This window comes from Phaethon lepturus, unplaced genomic scaffold (genome assembly GCF_000687285.1).
Source record: "Phaethon lepturus isolate BGI_N335 unplaced genomic scaffold, ASM68728v1 scaffold7881, whole genome shotgun sequence".
Lineage (NCBI taxonomy): Eukaryota > Metazoa > Chordata > Aves > Phaethontiformes > Phaethontidae > Phaethon > Phaethon lepturus.
This window is the reverse complement of record NW_010518386.1, coordinates 1-16,693: the sequence shown is the minus strand read 5'-3', so window position 1 is coordinate 16,693 and position 16,693 is coordinate 1. Positions and strand designations below refer to the sequence as shown.

The window sequence follows — 16,693 nt, the reverse complement described above, 5'->3', positions numbered from 1 at the left end:
GGGAAATTAGGTATTTTTAAAATAGCACTGCAGAATTTCTTATTTCTCCCATGTTCAGCTCTGCATTGAACAATCATTTAACATCAACCCCAGCACTTAACCCTTATCAAAACATGGATTTAAGTGCTTGATCAAGTGCTTGGAACGGAGGTAAAAGGTTGCCTATTCATAGTGCTGAAGTTTGGATAGTAAATTATCTGGTGATATATCCAATGATAAAGGTACCAGTGATTAAAGTGGGACTGGTAGCCTTCTGGGCTTGTGTGATACCTTTTTTTATTCTGTACAGCTCTTCCTCATAACACAAGCAACTTACTTCCTCCATGTTCTATATTTGTCTTTACTGTGTGATCTTTCTAACAGTGGCTTTTAGAAGAATACTTGAAATTGTTTGGTCATAATCCCTATGTGACTTTTCCAATGAAGTACTAAAATAAAAATCTAACCTGCAGCACAGCCAAGTACAGCGTGGTGACATTTCTACCTCGATTCCTGTATGAGCAGATAAGAAAAGCTGCAAATGCATTCTTCCTCTTCATTGCCTTACTGCAGGTATTGTTTTATTGATTTGTATTGATTATGAAATGAAATTGTAATGTAGTAACAGTTGTTTCCGTTATGTTTAACTGCAAAGAAATCCTTAGATGTATTTTATTAGTAATATTGAGGTATGTACTTCTATAAATGAAATTAGAAGGCAACTTAGACTTTTTCCAATGTAGTTTGTAAAATCAAGCTACACTTAAGTAAAAACAAGTAGTAGTATCATAAAACATGGAGCTATTAACCATATTGAAAAAAGCATTTGTGGATTCTTGTGGAACTGCTCATTGTTTAGATAGTCCACATTATCACTACTTCTAGTTGAATTGCAGCAGTTGAATGCTTTTCTTGCGAAGAGAGGAGAAATAGAACAAAAGGCATGCACAATAACTTTATCTTCTAGCTTTATGGTACCAGTTTCTTCATATCTGATGAGCTAAGGCTAGTTTGCCCACTGAAATTGGATGTCAATCAGGCAGAAATCAGAAAGCTCTGTGTTTTCTTTTCTGAGAGCTTTGCATAAAGTTCTAAATTTGCTGGAAACTAATTTAAATATAAAAATAAAATGGGTATCTCTTCTCCCTCTGTTTACAGCAAATTCCAGATGTCTCTCCAACAGGAAGATATACCACCTTGGTGCCATTGCTATTTATTTTAACAGTTGCTGGCATCAAAGAAATCATAGAAGACTATGTGAGTATGATTATGGGGAGGACTGTGCTAAAGTCAGTGTTTCAGAAAAGCTGCAAAGCTATGCGTCTCTGAAGTCTATTGAGACATTGCTGAACAGCCACAAAATATCCTTTTCACTTTCCAAACTCTGAACTTGACTAGAATTTCTGTAGCCCACTGAAATAAATTAAGCGTTTTCATTAATAGATGGTGAACAAGGAAACAGTAGGAGTCAGTACAGTTGTTTCTACCTCTTCAAACTTGTTTATCCATGCTTTTGTTAGAAAGATCTGGCTAGAAAGACACTGTAGAGTCCTGACAGATACATGGCTTTTAGTTGGTCTTGATAATGTGCAGGGGCAAAGCAAAACAACCTTAGCATAGAGCAAACTGTTTTTGGTAAAATCTGCACTAACTTACTTGGATACTATTTATAATAAAGGTCTTTTTGCTTTGCAAAGTTCTGAATAAAATAATCTAGAAATCAGTCTAAACAAACAGCACATAGCATGTATAGTGCAGCTGTCATCTAATTATATTGTTCCTCATTGTTGTTCTTGTTTTTCCATAAACCAATTTTGGAGACTTCAGGGTGGTTTTTGTTTGTTGTTTTTGTGGTTGATGCAGGCTTGAGGCTGACTTCCAACATGGGGACTCTCATGTTAGGGTTAAGTTACATTCTTTTACAAGCCATTTGGATTTGGGTGATCTGTGTGGCGCGCGCGTGTGTGTGTGTGTAAAAAAACAAACAAGCAAAAAAACCCCCAAAAAAACCAAACCACAAAAAAAACCCCAACAAAACACAAAAAAACCCCACCACCAAAAAACCCCACATCCACAAAAAAAAGCCGAAAACAAAAACCAACCTAGAAAACCCCAAACAAACAAAAAAAAACCCTCCACAGAACTTAAAGGCAAAAATGACCTAGTGTATCATCTTGCATTTTGTCATGTTTCTAGCTCTAATGGCTTTGGAATCTGTATTGAAGTTTAATGTTTTGTTTCCTTTGCAGAAAAGGCATAAGGCAGACAGTGCAGTAAATAAAAAGAAAACAATAGGTAAGACTAAATAGTCTAAGTTACAATATTTTGAGTGCAAATAGTGAATATAAGAACACTTACTCTTGAACAATTATGTTGCTTATAGTCATGATGGTGGGGAATGCATGTCTCTTTGGACTAGGTAGTTACTGGTGCATTAAGATTTTACTTTACCAAATGTTTCAGACTGATGCTGATAGTGTGATACTTGGGGACGAGGCACAGTGGGGATTATTAGAATTTGTAAGTTCATGTAATTCCAAGGTTGTCTATAGTTACACAGTTTTTGGCTCATCCAAGAAGACCAAGCAATTTTTTCCCCTGCTAAACTCTATCCTGATTATTCTTTAAAAAACAAAACCAAACCAAACAACAAACAGCCACTACAACACACACCCCTCCCCCTGAAAAACCAAACCTAACAAACTCTTGAGACACAAAGTTGGTGTCAAAGGAATTTTAAGTCATTTTTGTAAATGCTGCGGCACTTAATATATAGGAAGAGCTCTGGGCATTTTGTGGATTTGTTTTCCCAAAGTGAAGGAATTTCCTTAAAGAGAATTTAACACTATCCTCTGAATGCCTACATGTATCCCTAATGTATTGACGCTACTTGTCACTGAATACCTGAAGACAATTTTAGTTTTCTTCATCTCCCTTAACTGAAAACCTGTGCAGAAAATACGAGTTTATTGATGGCAACCCTATTGTCAGTCTGTGCTGCAGTCACAGGATCTCCATGTTCCTGTGTTAGACAGCTCCTTCCCTGCTCTTCCATGGAGACCTGCAGATGAAACTGAAAACACAGGGACTTGACCTTTGAGTAGAGTCCCTTCCTCCCAAATACATGTTGCTTAAATGTCCAGAAGGTAGAGAAACACTTAAAGGAACATGGGGAGCTGAACAACCTGCTAGCTCTATGCTTCAGTTATCAGGCAAAATGTTTGCAGGACTATTTTCAGTGAGTTGTTTTTACTTTGTGCTTGAAAAGTTAAGTTGATCATTGAGATTGTATATTAATGAATGTTAAAAAGCATTGCTTTACTGGTTCAAGCTAACTTCCCTACGCGAGTCTAGGAAGATGTTCAAGTGCAATAACACTGTATTTATTAGTCATGAGAAGTTGGCAATTTACTGGCTGTAGCACAACAGGCCTTGTTATAGCTTATATGAAAGACTGCTCTTTCAAAGGTCACATAGGTAGTTCTAATTAATTTGTAGTTGGAGAATATGTGCTAAAAAACACTTCAAGGAAAGCTTATCACTGTAATAGTGGAAAGGCAACTGTAAAGAACCCAAGGTATTGTTAAGGAGCTAAGTGGAACTCAGTACTTGAAAAATTATTTTAGTTCAAGTTTTACTTTTTACATTTGAATACCCTACACTTTTCAAAATGGTACTTAAAACTATCCTTATCTTAAGATGAAGGTTAAAGAGGCTCATTCTTGAGATGTGTTATGAGAATAGAAAAACTAATTTATGTTCAAGGGGGGATTAGGATACATTAAATTTAGGTTCTGTATGTGCCTTTAGGTTCCTCTTATAGCTGACTGAGGTCTAGTCAATGCACTTGGTACAGAGAGTAGTTCAACTCACTCAAAAGTAGACATCTACTAGCTGCTTAGCTATGTTCTGAACTACACTGACTGCAGGGACCAGATGCTTGGTTCAGTAACAGTTGTGTAGGCTTTGCATTTACTCTCATGTTTAGTTCTTTGAGCAGTAGTGTATCTTCAAAGCATGTCTCCTGTATTAAATGTCCCATTGAAAAGATTGGCTTGCTTTGCAGGGTGGCTTTGGTATGTAGGAATTAATTTCTCTGTAGAGGAAACTAAATTGAAACTTCTGCTCCAGGTGAGCACTGTACATCTCCCTTAAGAGTTGGAGAACATTAGGCTCTGAGACACTGTTTCACGTCTTGGATGGCTTCACGTGGTGTATATGGAGATAACATTGAATCGAGGGACAAGGCTAAATGTAATTCCAAGTGAAGCCCCTGAGCAGTGCATTGCGTAGATGTAGAGTGCTCAGTAATAACTCTTCTGATGTATTGATCCCATCAATGCCAGATTATAGAATAAGCTGTGAGCACTTACTACTGTATGGGATGCCCTCAAATAGTGGACAAGAACAGGGCTAGCAAACTGATGGGAAATGGTTGCCCTTCAGGAGCAGCACTTCACATGGCTCTGTATATCTAGATGTGAGTGACAGCATTAAGCCCTACATCTAGAACATCAGTACACTGGTTTATGTCTAATAGAAGCTTTCTTTAGTTTGTGGGCTTATGAATTAAAAAAAAGTTGTTTCAGTAACTTGCTTGACTAATTTTAATAGCTAAATTGATTTCTGTGAGGATGAAAGCAAAACAGTTTTTAAAGTAAATTGTCTACAAGACCAAGTTGAAGCTATGAAATATCTTCATTGCATGTAAACATACAATCATGTGGACTGTTTGCTGAAATGTCTCAAATTTTTTTGGTGGAAATGGGAGCTGTTTAAAGCAAGGCACAAGAGCTGCTAAGTGTTGCAATTCTTCTCTGAGGATTTGGGGTTTGAGTCAAAACTGCAGGTACATGGCTTTTTCACTTGTGATTCTGGTCTTGGGCCTTCTCCTGAGTTATGAACTTAAGCACAGCTTAGAGGGACTTAAGCACAGCTTAGAGGGAAGGAAGGGGTTTTCCCTATGCTGCATATATGGATTTGGGTGGAAACTCAGTGGTTTGGACGCATTGCTAGCAGTGCTTCTTGTTGTTGCCCACCCATTTTTTTTGTTAAATAGTGTATTTCACTGTGATCCATCTACTGTAATGTTAAATCCCAGGGTTCAGTGCTACAAAGTTTGTGTCCTGATGACGGGAATCAAGAGATGGGTTTCTTGTGCTCGACCTGGTCTGACAAATTTTGCATTGCTATTTGAGTGCCCTAACCTGAGTAGGATGGCTGAGGCTGTATTCAGCAGAAGTATTTCTTCTGGGAATTTGGTATGACTTTCAAATGAGTTACGTATGTGAATTGCACAGAACTGAGGAGAAAATTGTTTCTATTCAAAGTAGGGGGCTGGTTGCATGCTACACTTCCTGAACATCTTCAAAAACTGGCTGCAGCTGCTTTCAGTGCAGGGTTTGAGTTTGTTTAGGTATACTTGGTGTGCTCAGACCTGGACTGGATTTGGTTACTTGGCACTAATTGGGCATAAATTTTTGACTTTAAACTTTAGGATAAGGTAGTATTAAGTATGTGTAGAAGCATCTAGAGGAACTACTTGGGTAGAAAATCATGTTCCAGAGTAGATGACCAATGAGTGAGTTAAGACAGCACTGTAGGACTTGAGTACTACAGATGTGAAGGCCTGTTTCAGTATCTTGTTTCCTTTTTTTGTTTCAACATGAGCTTCAGCATTTAGGATTTTCCTTCTGCCAAAGCTGATCTTTGCTTTTCAGTACAACTTCAAGCCTGCTTGACAATTAAGCCTCAGCCCTGTAAGAGCAATTGGTATGGTAGTGAGGTTGGATGTGTCAGAGTCAAAAGATAATAAATGCAAGGAAAAAGGTGAGAAGTGAGAATTCTGTGGTTAACCATACATAAAGATGCTTCCTGGTATTGATAGTGGGCAGTAATGCCCTTTGTTTTAATGAAGGTCATTTCCCAAATAAGAACACTGCCCATCTGTGTGTTATTATGAAATGATGCCAAGAAGAAAGCAGGCCACCAATTGTTGTATCATTTTTGTCACCTGCTAGACAATCTAAATACTAAGGGCGCATTCTTCCTCTTTCCTGGATGCACATGCCTACAGCTGTGGACAAAAGTGTGGTCCTAGCTTCTGAAAAGTACTTCTCTGATGTGTGTGTTAGTTCCTATTCTGGTCAATGTTCCCTACTGCTAATATAGTTGTTTTGAAACTTGTCTCAATCTTGGGTATGTATTCTAATTTAACTTTAAACTTTCTTTCTAGTTCTAAGAAATGGGATGTGGCAGAACATTATGTGGAAAGAGGTAAATAAAATTGGGGATGGGAGGGAGTGGAAGAAGGTGTTCAAGAATTACTTTTGCTGGAACAAATTTGGAGGCCCAGTATTAATTCACACTATCAGAATTCCCTGTGACTTGAGGTGTGAGGGATCCTTTCTGTTGTGATAGCAAAAATTTCCCTGAGCAAGGCACATGAGTACCCATCTTTAAATCCTAGTACTGTGTTTCTGTCAAATGCTAATGTGTTGTCAGTGTTCTTGCTTGGGCAGTTGATACACTCCAGGGTGTAAACAGTGTTTTGTTTTCAATCCACATCTAGAAGAGTAATTTTCACTGCAATGCTCTACCTCTCCTGAAAGTGGAACAGAGACTTATTTTGCTACCTGTGCTGAAAAGTTCTTAGGTTTTGAGGTTAAGTAGTAGTTTGTTTGCTCAAGTAAGGAAGACAAGCCCTGCTGCTACCTCAAGCACTTGGGGCCCATGTTCTGTAAAGCCCTGTGCCAGGACCTGGTGAGCTTTATTTCTAGAACTTCCTGAAATCCCTCAGGATGTATTGATCTAATTGTGGCTCTTAATGACTTTTAAAGGGCAAAATTAGTCCTGTTACTAATAAATGAGGAAAAAGTACACCCTTTTAAAACTTCTGGGAAATGAGGCCTACCTCAAGAGACCTAAAAGCAACCCTGCGGAAGTGTTAGGCTATAGTAGAAACTAAAGATTGCCAAGGATTCTGATGGCTCATGCTGATGCCTGTTTATGCTGTTCCACGTCCTGTTTGTAGTGAGGACACTGAACTGGAAGATATTTAAAGCTGAGCCTGGAATGTGGTTTTGTTATACCTGTAAGCACTTCTTGAATTGGTCTGTATCTGCATATTGTCTAGTCTTGCATTTATTGTTAATGAATAACAGTTCTGTACTATCCACCTAGTTTACTTTAAGGCAGACTTCTGATCTTTTTTATGCTGAAATCAGCAGGGAATTTGTTTTGAGTGGGGTCAGAGTAAGACTAATGAATCTACCTGTTCAAACATGCCATCTGTTTCAATTTATAAAAATTAATGTGTTAACAATATTTCAAGCCCATTTTGGACTCTCAGCAGTGTATTGGATGCTAAGCAGTCTGTACTCATCAGGCAAGCCTGGCTTACTCTTTTGAGAATGCTACTTTGTCCTTCTTCGAATGAAAGTCCCATGCATGTGTGACCCCTGTTAAAGGTGCTAAAAACTCTTAGGTCTTCAGTATTCCAGAAATGAGGGTTTTGCACATCTCAAGTGACTGTAGGTCAGGGAAGAACTGGTTGATACTATCTGTACAGACAATACTCCTTGCTAGTGATTAGTACAAGTAGTGCATCTAAAGAGGGCTAAAGGAAAATGATAGTGATAACTGGGTAGGCAAAGTAGTATGTGGAAAGAATAGGAGAAACACTTGATACTTGAGGAAGGTAAAGTTTAAAGATAACTTTTTTAACTAGGAAAAAAATCTTTCTGTAGGTTAAATAAGACTAAAGGAAAAAATAACTCAAATTTGGATAATGGCTGGATTATAGAAAAAAGTAATTTTTACTAACTATAAGCCACAGAAGTTCACACTTTCCAATTGAGTATATCCATTTCTTTTTTCTATAGAGAATTGTTTACTTGACATTCAGAAAAGGCAAGGCTTTGATACTTCCAAACTTGCAGTGAAAAGTACTCTGACTTTCAGAAGCACTGTCTCTGGCTGTTCTGTGCATGACAATGTTCTTTTGACTGGGTGAAAGAAAATAACAAACTAACATTCCAGACAAGCAAACTGTTTGTTTTTCTTTTCCATGCTACTGTACCCCTTTCCCTGACTCAACAGGTAGCAGTAGGAGATATTGTGAAGGTCACCAATGGGCAGCATCTTCCAGCAGACATGATAATAATATCGTCCAGGTATCCTGAATGGTTGTGGAAATGATGTGTCTGATGAACTGAGGTGCAGAGGACTCTAAACTCTGTGTTTGCTATTAATAAAAGCAGATATCAGATGGTGCTAATTCTTCTCCACATATAAATATCAACAATGTTAAAACAGTGTTCACTAGGCAGTGATTCATGTATCATTGTAGATAGGTTCTTAAGGAAGAAGGCTTCTTTAAGACTTCATAGTATTACGTACCTGTAATTCACAAAGTGTATCATTGAGTTCGTTGAAAGACTGAAGGTTTATTACACAAGCTTTATGCAGTCAGTTGCTCTGTGGCCTTTGGAGGATCCCGCCATTTAATTAAGGAAGCTTAAGTCATCTTCCAGTTAGTTCCACTGAGTTGCCAGCATATTCTCCTTCAAGAAATACTTCTTTCAAACAGTAATTTTAAAATGCTAGTCCATTTTGACATCCAATAACTGGTCTGCAAGATAGCTTTTGGGCTTAATTTGTTTACTCCTTGTCTTTGATACAGTGCATGTATGGCCTATCCCTAGCATGGTAGCAACAGTTAACAGTTGAGTCCTGCTCATTTTTCGTTGTGAAATATGGGACAGCTTCTTTTATACCGCTCTATGGGCAAACAAAGCTGGCTCGTTAGTTCCTAGAAGCATTTGAGTGATACTTGGTTGCTGATCTAGATCCTATCTTGTGTTGACCAACTTGAGGCCAAATAAAGACCACTATCCACTTAGACGAGATTTAAACAAGAGACCATAGTGCAGTTCCTGTTCTTGAACATGCTTTTTTCTAATAGTCAAACTTTATGACACCTTGCTCTTCTCCATAATTTCCTTCTATCTGCATGCTTTTCAACAGTGACTGCAGGTTGCTCTGGTCTCCAGGTTAGGGTTCTCTCAGATGACTCAACTTCGAAGGGAACTTACTTTCTAAGCTACTGCATTTTTTGTTCCATCCTTCTTATCAGTGCTGTTCCTGGGACCTTTCACTTTTTTTGAAAGCTGTATGGGGAAGTACAGTCTTTTTGAACTGTCACATGATCAAAGATAGAGGTATCTTCATTGTATACAATATTGTATTTTTTAAAAATAAATCCCAAATTTTAAATAAGCAGTTGTCAACCTTAATGTGCCATTAGTTAGGCTACACTTTGACATCAGTAACTTTCTGTTTTAGTGTTGAGTAATATTTGTTCTACCTGAGAACTTCTCTAGTGTATTATACTAAAAAAACTTCTGGTTTATTTCTTAACTTGCATGGGTCAGCTTTTTGTTCTACATTATTCTACTAACCTGCTGTCAGTGATAATTGCATAATAACTGGAGAATTTAACCTGAAGTATGTTGATTTGGGAAAAACTTTACTTGAAGTAAATAACAATTTCTATGGCAGTTCTGCTTTACAATTGGTATTACTCCCATGATTCTTTTAAGTGACAATATTAAGTGTCCTCAGTTCACCAGAAAGCTTTGCATGCTCTGAAAGGGTGGGATCTTTTGCTTTTATGTGTTAATTTTCTGTGTCTGAGCTGACTGTCAGAGGTCACACAAATAGTTTTTATCTTGTCCCCTTTTTTCTGGGGGAGGAGGAGGGGAAGAGTCGTCAAATGAATTTTGCATAGAGAATAAATTTACATGAAGGAAAAAGGTATGAATCCAAACACAGCTTTGTATGGAAAAGCTTCCACATCTCATTGGAAATTAGAGGAACTGTATTGCAAGAAGTTTCCCTCCTGAGTTAACCACTTCAGTTGTAGTTAAGGTATTTGTGGCAGAAGTAAAACTGGAATCAAGCTGGGCTTAGTCTGTGGCTTTCCAGAGTTCAGATTCAGGTTGCTCATATAAGGAGACAAAGAGTCTGCTTTGGGCATCTAAGTTTATCATGACTTGTTAAATTCTTGTTAACAGTCTGATGTAGACTTGTGTTTGTAATTTGTTGTATGAGAGTGTTCATATCTAAAGATGTCTGAAGTGTGTACTTCCAGCTGGCTCTTTCATGGTCATATACCAACAATATGGACTTTTGTCTTCTGCAGTGTATTGTGGGCCATTTTAGCACAAAAGTAGTATACAAAAAGTACTGAAGTTTAATACTGCAAATCTTATGCTCCTTACAGTGAACCACAAGCCATGTGTTATATTGAAACAGCTAATCTTGATGGGGAGACGAATCTTAAAATACGACAGGTAAAACAAACTGAATTTCACCTTTTTTCATTTAGGTATCTAATATTATCTACAAAGCAGTCTAGCTTGCGTGACAATGATACAAGTACTCTTTTTTTAATAAAAAAAGCATATCTCTTTCCAGGTGGCTGTAGCTTTTTCAACAGATGCACATGAAGCATTATTGCTTGGGTTTGTAAGTGTGAGGAACTGTAAGTCCACAAAAGCAAATCAAGCAGACCTTTACTGTGTTTTGCTGAAGGTCTTCTAAGTGTATTTACAAGCACAGCTGTTTGCTTTTTTAATGAGTGTTGCAGTTTCTACTGTCAAAAGTGCCCATCTGTTGCTTCTGCCTCTGCAGGGTACTCAAAAGGACCTCTTATATGTTTAAGTTAATTTTTTCTTTGTGGTAAGTAGTAGAATTTATCTGCATATTTTGACTTTTGGTGAAGAAATGCTGTTGATTGTGGTGTTTGGAAATAGTTCAGAATATTTGCTCTTTGTCACTATAACAAATGAATTTGGATTAGGATTTTAATACAGATAATTTTGTTCTTAAAACTATATTTGCTGCTTGTTTACTGTTGTTGTAGAAAAGTGATTTACGGTTCTGAGTCAGCCCAATAGATCAGATCTTGAGTTCCTGTCAGATCTTATTTGCTTCAGGACACAGGCAGGAAATAAAATAAGGTTGTGGGGTCTTTTAAGTCCTTGTTCTGGCTTGCAGTGCTGCAGTCAAAATCTGGCAAAAGAAACACTAAATGGATCACTCTGAACACCTCCACCTGGTTAATAGACAGATGAAAAGCAATGGAGTGTTATATTGCTCAGTGCTTTCCGAGATGGAGTAGCAGTATGTTGGGTTACACCTTGAGTAGGATCAGAGCATAATTGCTGCAGTGACCAAAGAGACTGCACTTACAAGTGACTATGTTTAGCAGCAGTAATGCATCAGTGGAGCTGTGCTTTGAGGGAACAGCCAGGCCTGTTGATACTGCTTGTCTCCTACTTCCTCCTGCACATGTGCAACTTGGTGCTTTGTGGATGGGACTTTCCTCGTGGTTAGAGAGAGATGTGGGTCATGTAACTCTTCTGTAGAGGGATTTAAACCAATCCTGTGTAAGCAGTATTATATGTGCCCATAATGAATCTTCCTTGCAGGAAAGTTGTTGAATAATCATTAAAAACAAAAAAAACCCAACTCGCCAACAAAACTGGCAGAAAACCTCCACACATTTAATTACATTTGCTATCTTGGATGTTGGAAGAAAGCACCATTTTCCTAAGTTGCCTTCTAATAATTTTTGACAAGAATCCCCTTTGGATTGGTCTCTGCAGGGATTGTCTCAAACTGCTAGTCTCCAGTCAAGAGAAGAATTGATGAAAGTATCTGGAAGGATAGAATGTGAAGGACCCAACCGTCATCTTTATGACTTCACTGGAAACTTGCGCTTAGATGGTCAAAGGTACTGACTTGACAACAAAGCCATAAATTCATTTGTTTAGGAAAAATGCTGTCTGTGTGCTTTTTTCTGCAACACTGAGCACATGCATGTTTCTGCTGGGGAAGAGGGTAATACAGATGTCAACCAGAGCATCTGCCAGTGTAAGATAACTTAGTTCTGTATTTCTATGGAGTCTTCTGCTTGTTACGGGAGAGTTGGTGTCTTTGGAATTGTGTGTTTTCTAATCAAAAGTAACATCTAAAGAGAACGAAGAGTGAGGGAAGTGGCTGGGGTTTTTAGGGCCTTCTTGTTACAGGACATATGCAGAGGAAATGGGAAACCTTTCCCTTCCAACTAGAGCCAAAGGCTGCACCAAGTGCAGATCTATAGAGAAAAATGATCCCAGAATCTTGAGTCTTTAACAAAAGTGTGGCTTTGTTGCAACCCTTGAAAGAAAAGAACTTAATTTTAGTACTTGAATTCATAAAACTTGGTTTCACCTGGCTGTACCTGTTTTCCTGGGCAAAAACTATATTCCTTGGGCATCTCAGCTGAATAGTGAGAGATGCAAGAATAGTAGAAGATCACTTGCATTTCACTTAAAAAACACATGGGTAATACAGTTTTCCCAAAATGTTTGTTTAACGGCAGATGTGAAGTTACAGTGTGCTTGGGATGGATGGGCTCTTTGCAAGTATGATGCTTCTCTCTCCTTATGTGAGAGGGAACTTACTAGCCAGGGTTAAGTGCAGAGTGGGCTTATGGCTGCCACATAAGTTCTCAAGTTTTGGATACGTAGAACAGCTACATTGTATTGCTTTTGCCCTACTGTGCCTTAGCAGGGATTAGATTTACAGAAGTTTTAGTGCTGTCTTTAATTTTGTGGACAGTGTAAGTTCATTACTTTTTTTTCCTTTTGTGGTTTGGGTGGTTTTTTGAGGGGGGGGTGTAAGGCTGAAAGGAGAATTACTTTCCTGAACTGTTAGCAAGATTTGAAAGATAAGCATAATTCTTGCTTTGCAGCCCAGTTCCTGTTGGTCCAGACCAAATCTTGCTAAGAGGTGCACAACTGAGAAACACTCAATGGGTCTTGGGTATTGTTGTGTATACAGGACATGATACAAAACTCATGCAGGTAAAGTTTTTAAGGAGCTCTAGAGCATGTTCGAATAGAAGCTGGTCATCTTTCCTGTATTCTACTTGATTTTTGGACTTGATTTTTATGAAATGGTATTTGATTCATTGTAGCTGTTTATGATTTGGAGTCCTTGAGGAATGCAAGGATACCGTTGTACTTGATGTTGCATCTGCATGTGGATAAATGCTTATTGAGGTATTTGTCTCAAAATGCTTCAATATGTAAGCAAAGCTACCTATATTTTATCTTAAATGCTGTCCAGCCACCAGATAAATTAAAACTGAGGTTTAACAGCTGAGGAGATAGTAATGACCACCTGGAATTTTAGCACTTGGAGGTAATTAGGTTAAGACCACAGTCTCTGTATTGCCTTGCTGGTCTCTCCAGGCACTTCATGCCATTAACATGTGTGTGTTCACATCTGCTGACTGTTAGTGGGATGGACAGTCAGGAGATAACCATACTAGGTCTTTAGAACTGAATGGTTCCTCTGATCTCCTGTCAGTTTTGGAGTCATTAGGAGTATTGCCTTTTATTACTACCTTGTTGAACTTGGCATCCAATGCTGAGCTAACTAGAGCTGAAGTAGCAAGTTCTGTAATGGACTCTAAAAATACAAAGACTGAGTTTGTCTCTGCAATTTCCTCTTGTATAAGCCATTGCCAGACTTTTTTTTTTTGCTGCTATTCAGAATTCAACCAAAGCACCGCTGAAGAGATCAAATGTGGAGAAAGTGACCAACATGCAGATCCTGGTTTTGTTCTGTATTCTCCTGGTGATGGCCCTTGTGAGTTCTGTAGGTGCCTTATTATGGAACAGAACACATGGCGAAGTCGTCTGGTACCTTGGCTCCAACAGTGAGTATGCATGCAGTGTGCTAGGGATGTATCAGACTGTAGGGCCTGCCAGGCTCTTAGCTTTGCTAAATGAATGCATAAGCTAAGGAATGAAGCCTGTCTTTAACTTTTTGATGGTTGGTTTTTTTCTCTGAGAATGGGCTGGCGTAAGCAAACTTGCCAGTGAGGCTTCTGTTAATAAAACCTTCTAAAGGTTAGGTTAATATCACTGAGCCACCACCCAGGGAGCAGGGCAGAAACAGAAGAGGGACAACAGTTATTCTTGGATGTTCAAGTTTTCAGCTTTCTGGAGATGCCATGCATAAATTTGTTTTCAGAGCAGGTCATGTACTGCTGCCTCACATATCATGTCTGGCTGTACCTGACTGCAGGATAGCATCTGTCAGCCTGATGATACTGACTTCGGCTTTATGCTTCTGTACGGAAGCAAAGAATTTCTCTAGAAAAGAAACAAGCTGTTTTTTTTCAGTCAGAAATGTTAATCTGCTCTTGTAGAGAAAATTGTTAAATGCTAAATGCTATGTGTTTGTACTCACTGGATAATGTCTTGGTCATTTTGGCTTCTGACTTTTATTTTGTAATGAGAACTGATGTCTTAGCATGTTTGTTAAAGGGTTTTACTTTTTCATTCATACTTCTTAAATTTGTTAGTTCGGATATCAAAGATGAGGCTTATGCAAACACTTAAGGATGAAATAAATTGCTCTTCAATAGAGTTCTGACATGAGGGGGTTATATTAGCTAGCTATAAAATATGCTGTTACAGACATCTTGAGATGCAGATCTGAAAACAATTCTCACAAACTGCAAATGGTCCTTCTGGTTATTGCAAAACAGGTGGCAAAGGATGTCTTCTGCAGTTTAAGAAAGGCAATTGTGATGGTAAAAAAAAATCATGTAGGAAGAGTACGGAAGTGGCTCATATTTGACTCTGACTTTTGGTAGCTGTAATGTCTTTTAGTAGCAGTATCAGCAATTTTAGAAGTTTTTTCCTCACCCTACCCCCCTGCTTTTTAATGAGGAAGTTTAAATTTGTGCCTTCCAATGACAGAAGTAATATTAGAAAACATGAATGGCACAAACCCTTGAACTTGTACTCATATAAAACAGGCGCAACCTGTAATAAATTAGGATGACACAGTAGTCTGTATAGATGCTTTTTTGTAAATATACAATTCCTATCACTTCTGTAACTGCCATACATGGGAAAGACACTTATTCAGGTTACGCAAGTAGATACTTAAAGGGGGCCGATAGGAAAGATGGCGACAGATGTTTTCATAGAGCCTGTAGTGATAGGACAAGGGATAATGGCTTTAAACTAAGACGGTAGACTTAGACTAGATAGAAGGAAGAAGTTTTTTGCAGTGAGGATGGTGAGGCACTGGCATGGGTTGCCCAGAGAGGTGGTAGATGCCCCATCCCTGGAAACATTCCAGGTCAGGTTGGATGGGGCTCTGAGCAACCTGCTCTAGTTGAAGATGTCCCTGCTCATTGCAGGGGGGTTGGGCAAGATGACCTTTAAAGGTCCCTTCCAACCCAAACGATTCTATGATTCTCTGTTAACTTTTTGTTAAATGTCTAATTTCTATAAAGATTGTGTTGGAAAAAGCCTTTTCCTATCAAGTGTGTTTCTACTCTTTCTGTAAACAGATCTAAGACAAAGAATTAATGTGTGCTCACACTTGGAGGTGCCTGGGGCTCAACTTCAAGTCTTGCTCTGATCTGCATTAGGCTTCAGCAACTTTCTCTGGTTTCTGTCTGCTCCTGGTTTGTTCCCCTGCCTTCTTACCAACCTATCTGTAACGCTGCAAGCCCCTTAGTTGTGGGCTGTGGCCCCACTGTCATGAGTGCTCTGCAGGCTGGCTGAAGTGCCTCCCCTAAGCCTCAAGGAAAGTGGAGAACAGACAAATGCAGAGATTTTTGGATGTAAGTAGAGGGTGTAGGTGGCACCATGAACAGGAGCTTTCATTCTTTGTCTCTGCTAAGCCTTGTCTATTCCTGCCTGCTGTCTATAAATGCTTACCCTTCTCTTCAGGACCAGTTGTGCTGGCAGATTTACTTGGGCAACTTGCCCAATGTTGTCACCATTAATAACAGCTCCTCTGCTTAAGCAGGATGCCTTAGTTCCTTCGCTAGGTGTCTGTTTAACAGTCAACTTGTTCTCTTGGAGTTCTTTTAGTGCAACTTCTCAATTCTGCCAATGCTGGAAGATTTTAGAACAAATTTTAGTCTTTGTTTTCTAACTCCCGTAAGACAAGTAGGCACTTCAGAGGAGTAAAGCTATGTTACTAGTGATATTGGTCATTCTTAATTGGGGCAGTTGACACATCATATAAATCTCTAAATCTGAATTATACCATGGAATATCATGCTTCTCACCATCTGTTTAGCAAAAACTCTTCAGAAGGTATTCTTTTCTCTAAGAATATAGCCTCACCAATCTTGCCTTCTTTCACCTGGCACATAATATGCTGTGTATCTAGGCATGTGTTCTGTGGGTGTTTTATATCGCAGAATCATTAAGGTTGGAAGGAGCCTTCGAGATCATCAAGTCCAACCGTTAGTTGTATATGTACTATCGAAATCAATATTAAAAAGGCCCTTGTACTAGGCCTTAACACACTTGCTGATTATTTTAGCACAACTAAATCTGATCAGACCAACTGCAGAAAGATGACTGCCCCTCTACTGTACCACTCAGAAGTCTGCCTTCTGTCTGATACCTTATGTCTTTTGGTCTACAGAAATGCTGTCTGTCAACTTCGGATACAATCTGCTGACATTTATAATCTTGTACAATAATCTTATTCCAATCAGTCTTCTGGTGACACTGGAAGTTGTCAAGTTTACTCAGGCTCTTTTCATAAATTGGGTAAGTAACAAGAATAAATGTACTAATGTCAGTTTTGGAAAGTGACATTCCCCCCGCCCCCCCCC

The 16,693-nt window shown here is 38.7% G+C and overlaps 1 protein-coding gene across 1 annotated transcript in view; it reads left to right on the top strand.

The window, feature by feature from the left end:
• The window catches only part of LOC104628204 (phospholipid-transporting ATPase IB-like), a gene marked incomplete at its 3' end in the record, with an annotated part of 28,712 nt that extends 12,084 nt beyond the window's left edge, over nucleotides 1–16,628 (top strand). The window contains exons 2-11 of the mRNA XM_010296711.1: nucleotides 453–552; nucleotides 1,138–1,236; nucleotides 2,229–2,274; nucleotides 6,215–6,255; nucleotides 8,080–8,153; nucleotides 10,265–10,334; nucleotides 11,652–11,779; nucleotides 12,782–12,893; nucleotides 13,588–13,753; nucleotides 16,501–16,628. Coding sequence (XP_010295013.1) covers nucleotides 453–552; nucleotides 1,138–1,236; nucleotides 2,229–2,274; nucleotides 6,215–6,255; nucleotides 8,080–8,153; nucleotides 10,265–10,334; nucleotides 11,652–11,779; nucleotides 12,782–12,893; nucleotides 13,588–13,753; nucleotides 16,501–16,628 — 964 coding nt within the window. The remainder of the gene's footprint in view (nucleotides 1–452; nucleotides 553–1,137; nucleotides 1,237–2,228; nucleotides 2,275–6,214; nucleotides 6,256–8,079; nucleotides 8,154–10,264; nucleotides 10,335–11,651; nucleotides 11,780–12,781; nucleotides 12,894–13,587; nucleotides 13,754–16,500) is intronic.
• Nucleotides 16,629–16,693: the final 65 nt, after the last annotated feature.